General features: G+C 40.6%; 1 protein-coding gene across 1 annotated transcript; it reads left to right on the forward strand.

The window, feature by feature from the left end:
• Window positions 1–1589: 1589 nt before the first annotated feature.
• On the forward strand, window positions 1590–13056 carry pdgfbb (platelet-derived growth factor beta polypeptide b). Its single transcript, XM_038695555.1, has 8 exons — window positions 1590–2405; window positions 7044–7140; window positions 7969–8025; window positions 9189–9382; window positions 9525–9707; window positions 10199–11051; window positions 11142–11292; window positions 11450–13056. The coding sequence occupies exons 1-7, from the start codon at window positions 2340–2342 to the stop codon at window positions 11273–11275; spliced, it is 1584 nt and encodes a 527-aa protein (XP_038551483.1). The 5' UTR covers window positions 1590–2339; the 3' UTR covers window positions 11276–11292; window positions 11450–13056.
• Window positions 13057–14616: the final 1560 nt, after the last annotated feature.

Here is a 14616-nt window from a genome sequence, read left to right on the forward strand (position 1 = left end):
AAAATGTTCCCTAAACATGAGCGACCGTCAAAGGTCAGGACTCTGAGAATAACTCCTGTGATATTTAGAAACACCTTTTGTTTCCTGATCGCCCAGCTAGCGGTGATGCTGAAGTAACAAGAGGAGTCAGTCGGCATGGCAACTATCCTGTGACCTCTCCGGCAACAGTAGCTGCATAAAGGTCTGTTATGCAATAGGCTGAATTTAGGGTCATGGGCTATTCATAAGTGTTGACTTTGCTTAAAGCATCTCTTGTTTTACATACATTTCATGAATTGAAACAGTGAATACAAGGTGATCACACAGGTTTAACTTTTAAGTGAAAAGTCACATGGGCTACGTCCAGACTGCAGGCCAAAGGGACCTAAATCAGATTTTTTTGTGATCAGATTTGACTCAGATTTGATTTCATGACAGTGTGGACAGACCATGTCACATGGAATCTGATCTTTTACAATTTGGATTTGGGCCACTTTAATATGTGTTAAAATCAGATACAGTCCGGACAGTCACATCAGAAATCATGCAGCCCTGACGTCACCCTAGTGAGATCGTTCTCACAATTTTGTGCTAACAAGAGCCGCACCAGAGCACACCTCAGTACTGAAGTAACAACAATCACTCCTCAAAAAGACATAATTAAATATTTGGCTCACTTTCACCTCATCCTCTTTATTGTTTGCTCTCAAATTCCCTTTTTCCACCTGAAATCAACTTAAAAATAAAACTGTAGAAGTTAACCTCTCCGGCCTCCATGTTTACTGTTGATAGTATGCTTGCGAGTGATGTCATATTATTCTTTGATGTGGCCAAATGTCTTACTCACACAGCAATGTTTCTCACTGTCTATAAATATTATTATTATTATTATTATGACTTAGAAAAAGTTCGAAGTGGCCATGGCAAGTCTGGAAAGTATAAAATGGGTGTGTTGTGTACTCATAAACAGTGGTGGAAGGAGTATTCAGATCGTGAGTGTTCAGATACCACAATGGGAAAGTTCTCAATTACAAGTGCTGCACTCAAAATCTTACTCAGGTAAAGGTTCATAAATGTCCTTAAGTAATTAAAAGTAAAAGTAGTAGTAGTAAAAAATTATATTAGATTATTGGATTATTAATACAGGATTAATGCATGTTTAAGTAGCATTTTACTGTTGTAGTTTGTCAAACTGGAGTAAATTTAAACTACTTTGTATACTGTTGGATAGATTAATACAGGCACCACATTTCATAACCTGATCATATATTTTGTATATATAATCTTAATCTAAATTTAACCTGTTAAATAAATGTATTGGAGTAAAACAATATCTCCCTATGAAATGTAGTGGAGTATAAATACTCAAGTAAAGTACCTCAAAGCTGTACTTAAGTACAATACTAGAGCAAAGCACTTAAGTATTACTTTATGCCCACTGCTCATAAACACTCACAGTAGGTTAATATTTGTATCCCTCAGAGTTACTAACACTTCTAACCATTTCATGAGGCAGAAACAGAATCAACAGACCAACCCACGGGAGTTGGCCCTGCCTCAGGAATATCTGCATAAATTATTGTCGACAGAGGAGATATTGCTCAGAGAGGCTGGTGTGAGGCTTTGTGGACTAACGATTATCACCCATTCTTCAGGCAGGGGGCGGGAGAGAGATACTGACCAACAGCAGACTCTTGGAAATCTGCTTTTCCCCTCGCCACCACCACCACCATCATCACCGCTGCGTAATCAGGCAGGTCCAGGGCTGAGGCGCACCGAGCTCTGCTTATTGATAAGACTCCTTGGAAGAAGAGGACCGCAAACTACCGTGCTGACCTGCGACGTTAGTTGCGACGCGTCACGGTTAAAGAGACCCTTGACCACTGGAAAAAAGAGAAGCCAACTGGATTTTTAATTTGTTGTATTTTAAAGAAATCGGAACATCATCGGAATAATTTCAACTTCACTCACTTTCTGAGCACCCTGGATAGTTTTGTCTTGAGAAGTGTGGACCTGTATTGCGTGGAAATGTCAAGTCTTTTGTTAATTAAATGTTCTGTTGTCCACTTGGGCAAGGTGTAGTAGAGAAGACTGAGCATCTCGTTGAAGAGTGCCTGACTTAAAACTTGGAGGTTTATTGTTCAGCGAGCACTGCGGAGCTTTTCTTTTTCACGAGGAGGACTTAAAAGTTCTTGTTCTTCGGATATCTCTGCTGGAGAGACGACAGTGTGGACAGTCTACGCGCGCGAAGTTCCGCAGGGCGAGCCGCTGTCCCCTCGCGCGCACTGCTCCGGAGAGAGGGACTCTCGCGCTTCCATAAATGCCCGGTCCGTCGAAGAGGCTCGAGGCTGGGCAGCAAGATGAGCTCGTGGGTACAGCTGCTGCTCGTGTTGCTGGCGGCGTGTCTGCGGTTTGGCGTAGCCGAGGTGAGTTTGCATCAATCACAGTTTGACAAAGTTCAGGAGATGGTTCACCTTTACTGGAAGTAGGCACCAAATATAGCAAAACGTGGTGTAGCCGAAGTTTTATTGAACATTTCACAGGATGTAAAATAGGATAAAAGTTTTCTAGCCAATAGAAACTTGCTATTATATTAAGTAAATTCATTTTATATAATTTATTATATAGCTAGTGGTATTTATAACCACTGCAGCAACTTTTTCCTAAGAATGTTATGGTAAAATACTAATGAATGTCAAATGTTATTACACATAACTCTGTTGTATTTTATTCTGCTTTAAACCCAAATTAATGAGTAACACTGTCAAGAGCATAAACACTACAGACAAACATGATCACATCCAGGTGTTTTTTTTTTAAAAAAACAAACAAAATAAACTTTGTGCACCTGCTTCCTCTCATGACAAAATCCAGTCTTGCCCTTATAGCTTCTGAGAGGGATGGGATCCTTACAGAAAATAACTGTTATTCCTCCCATTAACTGGTCTTATGAATGGATGCCTAGGGGCGCGCACACACACACACACACACACAAACACACACACACACACACACACACACACAAACACACAGGCAGAGGTCGTCCTCTGTGGGTGATGAGCTGATGAGCCAAGAAACAGTGGCTGCCATTGGTAGGCTCTTTTGCAGTTGGATGCTGCATGTGGTTAGGTGGAGGATTCATGGATGCTGTTCCAGATGTTGTGCGAGGCCATAAATCAGTCTGTGTGCACCATCATACTGTAATATCATGCTGTAGCAATGCCACATGTCAGTAACAGTAGGCGACCAGAAGAAACCACAGTGGCAGTGACACTTTTTTAAATACCTTTGAAGCCCTAATGAAATGTATGTGGGAGGCAAGATGACACAGAATGTGTGTTGTGGTGTGACATATTTGTAAAGCATAAGCACAATGTAAATCATCTGTCTTGCTGAATGATGGACGTCTAAAAAACACGTCCATTACTGATATTTAAATGGAGTGCAGAATATCAAGACACTTTCAGCTAAAAATGTTGGCTTTTAAAGTTTGGGAAAGGGATATTGCCATGTAGACGCAAATGATGCACTTATTGCAGCTGGTTCGACCTCCACTGACCCACTTCCCATTCCAATACACATCTGTCACAAATACACAAATATCCTTTAAGACCTGTGAAACAGAACAGGCCGTGTGATATATGGATATAAGATAGATGGGTAAAGTCTGACCGTCTGCTGAGGTCAAACAGGAAGACAAAACTTAACTCAGGGTCTTTAGGTCAAGTGAGGCTTGACAATAACTGACATTTTCTTCATTTACAAAAACATCTTGGCCTTTTTTGCTTAAAGAAAGTTTATAGACGTTCAGACGCACATTGAATCTGATGTCATCTGTATTTCTGCCTCTGTTCTGATTTCATCTATGTTTCTGACCCTGGCAATTCACCTCCAGAATAAACTTCCAGTGTCAGTCACTTGTAAAACTAAATGGGTTCAAAACACACACAATTAACAAGTCAGTCATGGGAAGTGGAGATTTAAACAAGTCAACAAAGAGGGCACAACCATTTGTGAGTTTGCCTTATTTCATCCAGTCAGATGGAGGTGGTTTGCTCCCAGGAATGAGCAACTGTCGGGAACTATTACCTGTCAATTAAAGTAAAAACAATATAAGAGAAGGGAAAGAATACAAACACGTCATTTCTGCAGGATTTGAACTGTGAATAAAACCTCCAGCTTCTTATCAAGATCCGCTGCTGCAAGTGGTTTCATTCCTCCCTTCATTCACTAAAAACATACAATTTAGTGTATGCATGTAGTCTACCTACTACTCTACTCACCATGGTTTCTTCACATAAAGGTACATTTAGGGTGAAATCTGTTTATGATGGATGACTTTAAATTCCTGTCATCAACCTGCCTTTTTGTTTTACGGCCTCTGTAGGCACCACATGTAAAAGAAAACTCAAATTTGACAGGCCAAGTGTTTTACAGGCAGAAAGTTGCTAAGGCTTTGAGGTATACAACCAGGAATTCCCCATGTCTAATCTTAAAGTTATAGTATGGCAGCTGTGAGATGCAGGAGTCTGTAAGTGAGGTTCAGCCACGTCTCTTATAAAAAGAAAGTGATCCCGACAGGATGGGTTGGGTTTTTAAAACACCTCTAGTCTTGAGAGTGTGTAAAAATGTAAAAGTCTGCTAATATATCAAGTGCTACCTATAATGAGTATATGCTTTCAACTATGGACTACCAAAGCCACAATCGAACACAAACTCATCATTATCCTTAATTAAACCAGGCACCTTTCCCACTTAGAGGTAAATTACAACAATGGAATTAATTTTAGTGTGTGAGCATTGCTCACGTGTAGGCACACTTTCAGTGACTAAATTTGAAACCTCACACGTGCGCTGTAGCTGTTGCTGTTGTGCAGGCAGCAAACTTGACCCCCTAATTACGTACGATTAGACGTTCCCTCTCCTCCCCTGACCACTGCAGCCGCTGCCTGTACCTGGCATTCCTCAATATGTCCAATAGTGCCTTCAGGGGATAGGAAGCTTGCCTCAGGTGATAATGCTGGATTCTGTCAAAAACTAGTACAAAGGACAACCTAAACTTTCATGATACGAACAACAACACAGGGAGCAGTTTTGTTATACAAGACAGTTTCTAAGAAGAAGTTAGACTGAAAGTCTTCTGTGTTGCTGTCTCTTTCAAAATGAGTAGGGTGCTTCTGTACCTGTTAAGATGCACATAGCCTCTTTACAGCAAGGACTACATCAGGCTCACTGATATCTACCTTTCATGCTCTTGTATCTAAGTACAGATCATATAAATTCCCCTGTAAGCGGCTATTTTATTGTCTTGATATATTGAACGTATCATAACCTTTGTCCCATAGTTGCAGGTTGAACATTATCAGCGTATGTTTACATATTTTGAAACTGTTTACATCTGTTTTGTTTATCAGAACCAAAGTGTTTATTCAGTATTTCCTGCTAAGACACAAATCGTCATGACAGCAGGCACCAGTGCGAACAAAAGGCACACGTCCTATAATTAACATCAGACACAATTAGAGGAGCAGGCAGATTTCCTCCGTTGGCGAAGGGAAGAAATCATCATGATGACTCCTCAGGGGCATCGGCAGCTCCGCAACAGAGATGTAAGTGTAATACAGAAGGCATTTCCCTGCTGTATAATTTGACTCTCTGAAAAGCCAACCAACAATGGAGGAAAGTCAATGGCGTATAGTAGGGGCAGGATGAGAATAGATGTCCATGCATGGATGGCTGCTTCCTTTGGCCAAAACCTGCTTCCCGTAGGGATTAATTATGTTCTTCACTACTAATGGAATCTCACACACAGTTGTGTTCACCGGACTGGATTTGCACTATAAAATCTATCTGTATTTAAAGAAAATTTCACATATTGTATATTTCCAAAAGCGTGTGTATGATTATTACAGAGATTGTGCTTATCGATGGACTAGCCAGACCTCATTTGCCCCTTTGAGATCATCTTGGTTCCATCTCACTGTGAGCTGGCAAAGCAAATGAAGCACATCCACAGCATTTAAGCCAATGTGAGGAAGTGTCTCGACCCATGTCTGATCCCTGTCCATTTTAACCCGTCTTTTATTCATCTATTATCCCTCTTTTTTTCAAATGCACCTCCCTTCTCTCCTCTTCTCTCTATCACTCCTTCCCCCACTTCCTGACTCCTTCCTGACTCCTTTGACCCCTAAATGTTAGCAGATGAGAAGACACAAGGCCAATAGTCATTCACCCTGTTCTTAGTGACTATTGTGTGTCTGCTTAATACCCCCCACCTCCCCACTCGCCACCCCCACCCCCACGCCTCAGCTGTCTTATCCATTAAAGACTAGGGGGGTTAAACCCACAGTCAATCCATAGAATCACTTGGTGTGGTGGTATGGAAATATTTGGTCAAATGCATGTTTTGTAAGGATAAGGCTAATGTTATCTTGTGTTTTTTTATGATCAAATCCAAAGAAAAACAAACCCAGAAATTAATTTTCCTACCAGCAAGTATTTCCTGTGGAGACACGACCTGATATTGTTCATGCCTCCATGCTATAAAAATCCATTGTCTTCTAAAAGCACATGAAAGAGCCACCTTTGAGTGATATATGCCTTCACTGTGAGTCGGAATTTGAGGAGAGCATTACAAACACAGATTTAGTTATTATGTTAGTCGTTGTATTAAAAGACCTGTCAATTTGAGAGTGATAGCGAGATCAAGTTTCCAATCGTGGGTTTTGGCCCTTGATAGAAAAAGATTCCATTTTGTTTACATTTTGATCTGCTATTGGGACTCTATTGGGACTTGTGAAATGTGACGGGCTGCAGTTTTACTCTGTTTCCTCAGAGGAATTGTTTGGAAAACTGTGTAATGCCTAAAGCAGGATGGATACAGGATGGGAAACTCTCAAATAGCTATTCTTCTAGTCATGTGCACTGCTGAAAAAATGTCTAGATGGATATGTGCCTTTTCCCTTTTTCCCATAATCATGTTTTCAGACGGTCCAGAGGTATGTATCCTATACGTTTGGTCTCTTTTATTTATACATATATATATATATTCTTGTGTGTTTCAGGGGGACCCTCTGCCTGCAGCCCTGGTGGAGCTGGTTAGAAACAGCCCCATCTCCTCCATAGAGGATCTTCAGCTGCTGCTGCTCACTGACTCCGTAGGTAAAGGCCAGCGCTTTCTTATATTACAATTGATACAGCACTTACGATGAAACCACACTCAGTATTGGGGGTGTTATTATGAATCCTAACACAGTTGTCTGTCCACATTACCCTAAACTTAAACAATTTTTAATCTTATATCTAAATCCAATTTTTTATTTTATGTCTAAACCCAACCATCTAGTTTGGCTGACCAATAACAGTGCAGTGAATTGTCACATTAAAATAAATACAGCTTAAAACCAAAGCAGGAATTTTATGTACCTTAGTTTCCATTTTGCTGCTTGGGTTAACAAAGTGGTACAACCATTTGGTTGTATGAGATCCTTTCAAATTCACTAATTGATGCATAAATAAATAAAATGTGTTTGGGCAATGAAAAGATGACCTGACAACTAACATGACAACAATAAGTGGCTACTTTTCTACCCTAACTGCGACTAGTAAACATCACCGGTAATAAACTCAGACAAAACAAATTGAGAAACAAGGAGCAGGGAGAAAACACGTGCACACACTCTCACACACACACACACACACCCGAAAATACACAAAGTAAGAAAACTAGGTCTGTATATCATTCTCTATGCATGTGCGCACTTACACCTGACATTAACTACTCCCACACCTTCTTTGTTTCTCCATTTCCTTTTCTATCTTCTTGTGCATGCTCACATTTACTCACCCACATGCAAGTAAATGGGCTCATGTTTACATACAGAGGGCGCTAGAAGGCCTTAGAATAAAATATACACCACATGCCAAAAAACAGACCATCAGTTGCCATGTTTATCTAAGTAAATGCTGTATTTGTTTGTTTTGTCTCAGATGAGGAGGACGGGACTTCTCCAGTCAATGGAGGTCATAGACTACCAAGGAGCCTTGGTGAGCTAAGCCTCCCTCCTTCCTTTTTATTCCTCCAGAGTGTCATTTGAAAGGTTGGGGTTTTTCGTTTTGCGGTCAAGATGTGAATTTGTTCTTTACCATTAAAGAGAGAGAGAGAGAGAGGCATCACTGCTATTACACTCACGTGGCTTCTGTACATCTTCAAAAAAGGATGCATCAGTTTGTGTGGATAAATATCTACCTATTCGTACTCATAAATGGGTTAATAGAAGGTTGTAGTGCTGGCATTCCTGGATTTTCATCATTAAAGGACTCCATCCTCATTAGTGTAAGGCTGCGGGCATGTACAGCCCGCCTTCTTGGAAGTTGATTAATGTGATAAGCATGGTTTTAGTGACACAGTAAAATCCTTCCCATTAACCTCTTTTGGCTAGCATGATAAAGCAGATGTCTGAATTACTAGACATCAATCTTCAACAGTCTGGATAACTCCTGGATTCCCTCTAACATAGGGTAATGGCCCTTCATTAATTCTCATGTAAACTATGCCCAATATCTTGTATGTGTCCTTATATTTTTAAACAAAAGAGTTTAATTGAACTGTGAACCTTTTGTGAAACAAAGGACAAATACAGAGCAATTATCAACAAAGACTGACTGGAAGAAGTTGTAGCATATCTAGTCATTTCAAATTAATGAGTTTCACATTATGATCTGCCTGCTTGTCTCTGCTCTGCAACAGTTAGAAACAGACTGAAATGGATGCCCTGGTGCTAATGCAGGATTTTATAAAATGGTAAATTGGGTTTCAATGACAAAAGCTTGTATCGCACTATACCATACATACACTTGTAAACAAGCTAGAGGATAAGCTGAGTCACTGTGGATGAATGAGTTTTCTTAACACTACTGAATGTAAATAGGTCTCTGATATTTACCAGACATCTAGTCTCCTAGCAACTTGTGTGAATTTAGACAGCGTGCATTTTGAGTTTTGTCTGTTACTTGTTGGTACAACAAACACATACACAAAGGTAAGGGGTTTTACAAAGTCTTAAACATCCTCTGGGCTTAACCTGTGTCACAGAAAGAGACACAAAAATACACTATATGAGACGCAATATTACTCTTCTAGTCTGTGCTCAGGGGCCCATTGTTTCATAATCCATACATGCTCACACTCGTCACATCTTATCCTTCAGACGCCCAGCCAGCTCAACAGGCTCTATGTAAAGTTCGTACGGAGGTGGTTGAGGTTACGAGGGCGATGTTGGACCGTAGCAACGCTAACTTCTTGTTATGGCCGCCCTGTGTCGAGGTTCAGCGCTGCTCTGGCTGCTGCAACACCAAGAGCCTGCAGTGTGTCCCTGTCGTCACGCACACCCGATACTTGCAGGTAAACAACCACAAGCACACACACAAAAACAAAGCCAAATGTCTGAACGTGCACATTGACAATATCCTAGAAAGGCTGCCCTATGTTTGTGTTATACTCAGAATGATGTCCTCAGGCTCCTTCTCATTTTTAACCTCTCCAGGTCATGAAAATCGAGTACATCAATAAAAGACCCACTTATGCTAAAGCAGTGGTGTCAGTGGTTGATCATGTGGAGTGCCGATGTCAGCCCACTCCACGGCCCCCTGTGCTGAAGAAAAAATCATCTCGCAGACAGCACAACCACCAGCATCGAAACCAGACACTCAGCCAAGGACATGGACAGGTAATGTGTACAGTAACACTGACACAAAATAATGTCAGGAAAATGTCTCTGTTTTATGTATCCCAACATTGAAACACTTTGGTTCTTGTCTAAACATTAGACTGAGGTAGCACACAATGTGTAATCCATTTTCCTTTGTGGATAATTTGTTTTATCAAATGCTTTCCAGAAGAGTTGAATTCATATTGTTTTCATGTTTCATTCTATTGTTGTTAAATGTAGTTATAATGCAACGGGTAGAATTTAAAGTTTGGGTTTGGACTCATATTCTAACATTAGATAATACATATATTGAAAATCCTAACTCTAATTTTGTGTGACTGTCATACAAATGCCTAGAACACAGCGAGTATATTATCTATCTACTCATTAAGGTCTCCTTTTGTGGCATTGTATGTACTTAAATGTGCAGGCGTAGCATTTTGGTTGAGCATCCATGTACTAAGCTGAGATTTAGCTGAATTGTATTTTGTTGAATTTTATTGTCATAGGTCAAAGTGCACTCCAAGGATGAACTCCATCAGTGGGATGAGCTGAAACAGAACCAGAGGACCCACCTGGAGGATCTCTTGGAACAGCACTGGAGCCCCAGAGGAGACACCTTCACTCAGCCTGGGGAAGGGTACAGCCTGGCTGGGGAGGATACATCCCGCTCTGGAGAGGCTATTCTTTTCACTCCACAGTGGGCACATAACGCCACCAGGCTCCTTGGGACTAAAGACACAACTGACAATCTGGAGAATGTGGAGAGGAAGAATGGTAGGCTCTCAGACAGCAACAAGACTGTTTCCTCCATGGATAATGTTGCCGTTGAGGCAAAGAATAAGTTGGTAGATGGTGGGGGTGGGCTGCTGTTTAAAATAACTAAAGGGAAAGTGAATGGGGGAAACAGGAGCAGTGACGAAGGCACACAAACACAGAGTCCATTATGGCAAGAAGACAAATCCAAATTTTCAAAGAGCCACATGAGTGGTTTCTCTCACGCTGTTACCCAGAATCCTCAAGCCAAGCTCAGTCCTATTGAGGAACCCAGTGAGAGAGGTGGGAGCAGGTTTCGACCAACCAAAGAGCCAAATCCAGATCCTCAAGAACTGGCGAGAAGGAGAGACAATGAGACTCCTGATGAGGTGAGGATATTACAGATTGAGGAGGAAAAACTGGAGCAGGAGAGAAAAGAGCTTCTACTTCTCCACAAGAGGCTTGACCAAGAGAAGGAGATACTGAGACAACAGCAGATGAAACGAGAAGAGGAGGGAAGGCTGAAAGAAAAGGAAACTGAGAGTCAGCATCACGAGAAGGGTAAACACCATCATCATCTGCAAACAATAACAACACAGAAACCAGGTAATATATATTATGGAATAATTTGGGTTATACTTAGTGATGTTTATTTTTGGTAATTTTTTTAGTAATATGAAAATCTTATTCTGACAGCGACAACGTCCTCGAGTACCCCACGACAGCCATCAACTCCAGCAGGCCCCAGACCTCCACCCCATCCAAAGAGAAGGATGAGGAAGAATCGCAAACGCATCAGCAAAGCAGCTATGAGAGCAATGCTAATGTAGAACTAAAATAAACCAAGGTGAGTTCACTGAATGATTAGATAATAAAAGACAAAACAAGTTTTGAATATGTGAATCTAATATTTTGATTTACTGATTATGAATACACTTTTTCTTTGATTCACTATGCCAGTATGTATGAGGTTTAAAATCCATCTTCCTGTGTTTTCCCATCAGTGACACAAAGTGAACTTGGTATATTTTGTGGATCCAGAGGTGAAGCAGAGTGACTCCCTTCATATTAGTATTTATTCATTTGTCAGTAACCTGTGAGATCTCCTCCGTAACACTACTAATGACTGTCTGGTGAACCTGTAACTACACTTGTATGGAGTAAGAGGAGGGTAAGACGAAGATGGAATATAAGTAAAAGGTGGACCTTGTCAAGAGAACACTTTCCTCTACGACTGACAAACTGTGCGCAAGCACAGTACCTGTGGGAGACTGAAACTGCATCGCTGTAGAACTGTGGACAATAGTGCAATTTCAAAACTCTTCTTGAAACCTTGTTTTGATATCAACAGTGAGAAACTGCACTTAAATGTCAACAGAACTGAGTCTATATGGGGTTTAAATGAAAAAGTTTGTTGCTTAAAGACTGGATGATGTGCTGACCACAATCAGATTGGACTACAAAGTGGACATAACTTTTTTGAGTCATTGAAGAATCTGTTTTATTGTAATTGGATTAGAGACAATCATCAATAGGCTGCAACAACAAGTAATGTTGACTAAAATGAGCAGTATTATGTGTGATAGAATTCACATACATACAGGGCTCAGTGTTGGGAAGATAAAGCTGTGTAGATTTAACTTACCAAGGCCTGATATCATTTATGAGCTCCGTAAAACACAGATTGTCTCTCTTTAACCAAATATTAATTATATTTAACTCATTGCAAACACTGGAATCAGAGAACAAAAACATAAAATGTTGCATTAGTGAGTTTTGTCTGTTTCATGATCTCATCACAGGTGTGAAGAAAAAGGTGCTGTTTGAATACTAGCTCATAGCGTTACACCTGTGACCTGTTGATGTGCTATGTTTCTTATTTATTTATCTCTGCCATTACTGTGGATTGATACTGCAAACAAGATGTGGCTGAGATATGTAACAATGCTTCATGATGGCTGGGTGGTTCAAACATACAGAACAAGATGTAAAAAAAAAAGAAGGTTGAAACCTTTTGTGACTTCCCAGGATCATGCAGTGTTTAACTTCTATGTCAAGTGTGTGCATGCATGTTTGTGTGGTGTCATTTGAGTATGGGCTGCGGCCCACGCCTACACATCTGTCATGCATCTCAGTACTCATGTAGAAGCATATATCTGTTTCTCTCTTTCTGTCTTTGGTAAAGAAGTGTCTCTCTTCCACTGATTGCTTTTTTTGTAGAAACAATCACATTCCTTTAAAACTCTGGGAGAAAAAAACACCTACCTACAACATAATTTGTGTCCCCACTGTATTTGTTTTATTAATCTACAACACATTGTATTTGACATTTAATTTACAGGAAACTAAAAGGGTCAAAGCAAGTAAATCAATAGTTAGTCACTTAAAAGGACAGCAAAAGGCCAAAAATTGCAAATGTAGATAGTTTTTGTGTCCTATATTTCCATTAGCAACAACATGTAGAAACTGGTGATGCTATTTCTGTCCAATAATCCATAATCCGCCAAACATCTTAAATTATTGAAAAACATGGCTTGTACGTTCTTCATGCCAACTTACAACTGTTACTGATTTTGTTTGTTTTATTAAAAGATATGATGAAAAAACTGAATGTTTGTGATAACTTTGCCACCTCATGCTCTTTCCATAAGCTACCCATATGGGTATATCGTCAACCGCTTATCCAGCTGACATTGGGCGAAAGGCGGGGTATGCCAGTCCATCGCAGGGCCACACATAAACAAACAACCACTCACATACACACTCACACCTAAGGACCTAATTTTGGAGACACCAATTAACCTAGCCTGCATGTCTTTGGATGGTGGGAGGAAGCTGGAGCACCTGGAGAGAACCCACATGCACACGGGGAGAACATGCAAATTCCACACTGCTGTGAGGTGACAGTGCTAACCACTGCACCACCATGCCGCCCGTGTTTATATTCCTTGTCATCAATTTCCTTCTAAATCGATAAATTAGCTTCCAAAAGGCCAAAGTTTTCTTATAGTGTGCTATATGCTTTTCTAGCTTAGCTAAATGCGTGCAGTGACAATTGCTGATGATGAGTGTCTTAGTTGAACCTGTTAGCATGTTAACATTTGCTAATTAGTACTGAACATAGTACAGCTGATGCTGATGGGAGTGTCATTAGCTTTGTGAGTATTTAATCACCTTTAGTAAATGAAGGTAGTGGGCAAATTAAACATTTTACCTGATGATGGTACTCGATGAAAAGTGTGTCAGATTATCCCTTTAGTGTAAGATGCAAATAAAAAACTATTTTAGCTGGTTAACCACTGTAATCAGTAAGTAGGTGTTTTTTAACACCAAACTCCTTAAGGACACATTAGAACAGTTCCATGGATAAACTGACTTTTCTATGACACCATGAACTCTTGAATATCTTACCATCTCATGAGCCCAGGTGGATTTATTTACTGTGCCTGTTTGGCAGGCTGTGTCTACACAGCTCTCTGGAGACATCATACGTACTCCTTAAATGCACATGAGTTTAGCACTGCCTTGTATTGAGTGTTAGTCCAAGAGATGAACATGATTGTTCAATCTGACAAAAGAGAGAGACAGAGAACGTGGGGGTTGGTGTGCTGAAGGTGAACTCTGGCACACACTCTCTTTGTGGTTTGTTTTTCACATTTACCCACTTGACTCTTGGCTGAAAAAACTCCCCAACTCAGCAGCCAGCTGCAAAGTTATGTCTGCTAATTACCAAGTCAAGAAGTCATCTGCTCCCCTGTGTAATTGGAATCATACGAGGAATGGCTTTGAAGCACAATAATGCTAATGTCCTCACAGATTTAAACAATCTTTAGAGCACAGGGGGCTTACTTATATGTTTGTAGCTTGAAGAGCCACGTTCTTCATATTTATGTGACATAATTTGCAAAAGTCACTAGGTTTAATTTCTGTACCAAAATGACTATTTAGCAGAAAGCAGGCTCACCCTTAATCCCCCTGTATGTGTATTCGTGAATTACTTCCCATTGCTCTACTGTCAATCTCACACAGACATACAAACAGCAGACCATCTCCAAATTCAGCGTCGAGGTGGGATGCCTGTTTTTTCGCGGGTGTCCGAGCAGCTCCCTGCCCCCCATGGACTTCAAATAAGAGCGGGGAAGAGAAGTGCGTGGAGGCTTGTTGACTGTGA

This window comes from Micropterus salmoides, unplaced genomic scaffold, assembly GCF_014851395.1.
Source record: "Micropterus salmoides isolate LMB-PRFRI ecotype aquatic unplaced genomic scaffold, ASM1485139v1 Ms_hic_scaffold_10, whole genome shotgun sequence".
In the NCBI taxonomy this organism is placed as follows: Eukaryota; Metazoa; Chordata; class Actinopteri; order Centrarchiformes; family Centrarchidae; genus Micropterus; species Micropterus salmoides.

Bases quoted from the DNA above. Each gene is read 5' to 3' on its own strand.
- pdgfbb (XM_038695555.1), top strand. From the start codon at position 2,340: ATGAGCTCGTGGGTACAGCTGCTGCTCGTGTTGCTGGCGGCGTGTCTG. The intron at 2,406-7,043 runs GTGAGTTTGCAT...TGTGTGTTTCAG, and splicing joins TGCGGTTTGGCGTAGCCGAG to GGGGACCCTCTGCCTGCAGC. The intron at 9,383-9,524 runs GTAAACAACCAC...TAACCTCTCCAG, and splicing joins CGCACACCCGATACTTGCAG to GTCATGAAAATCGAGTACAT.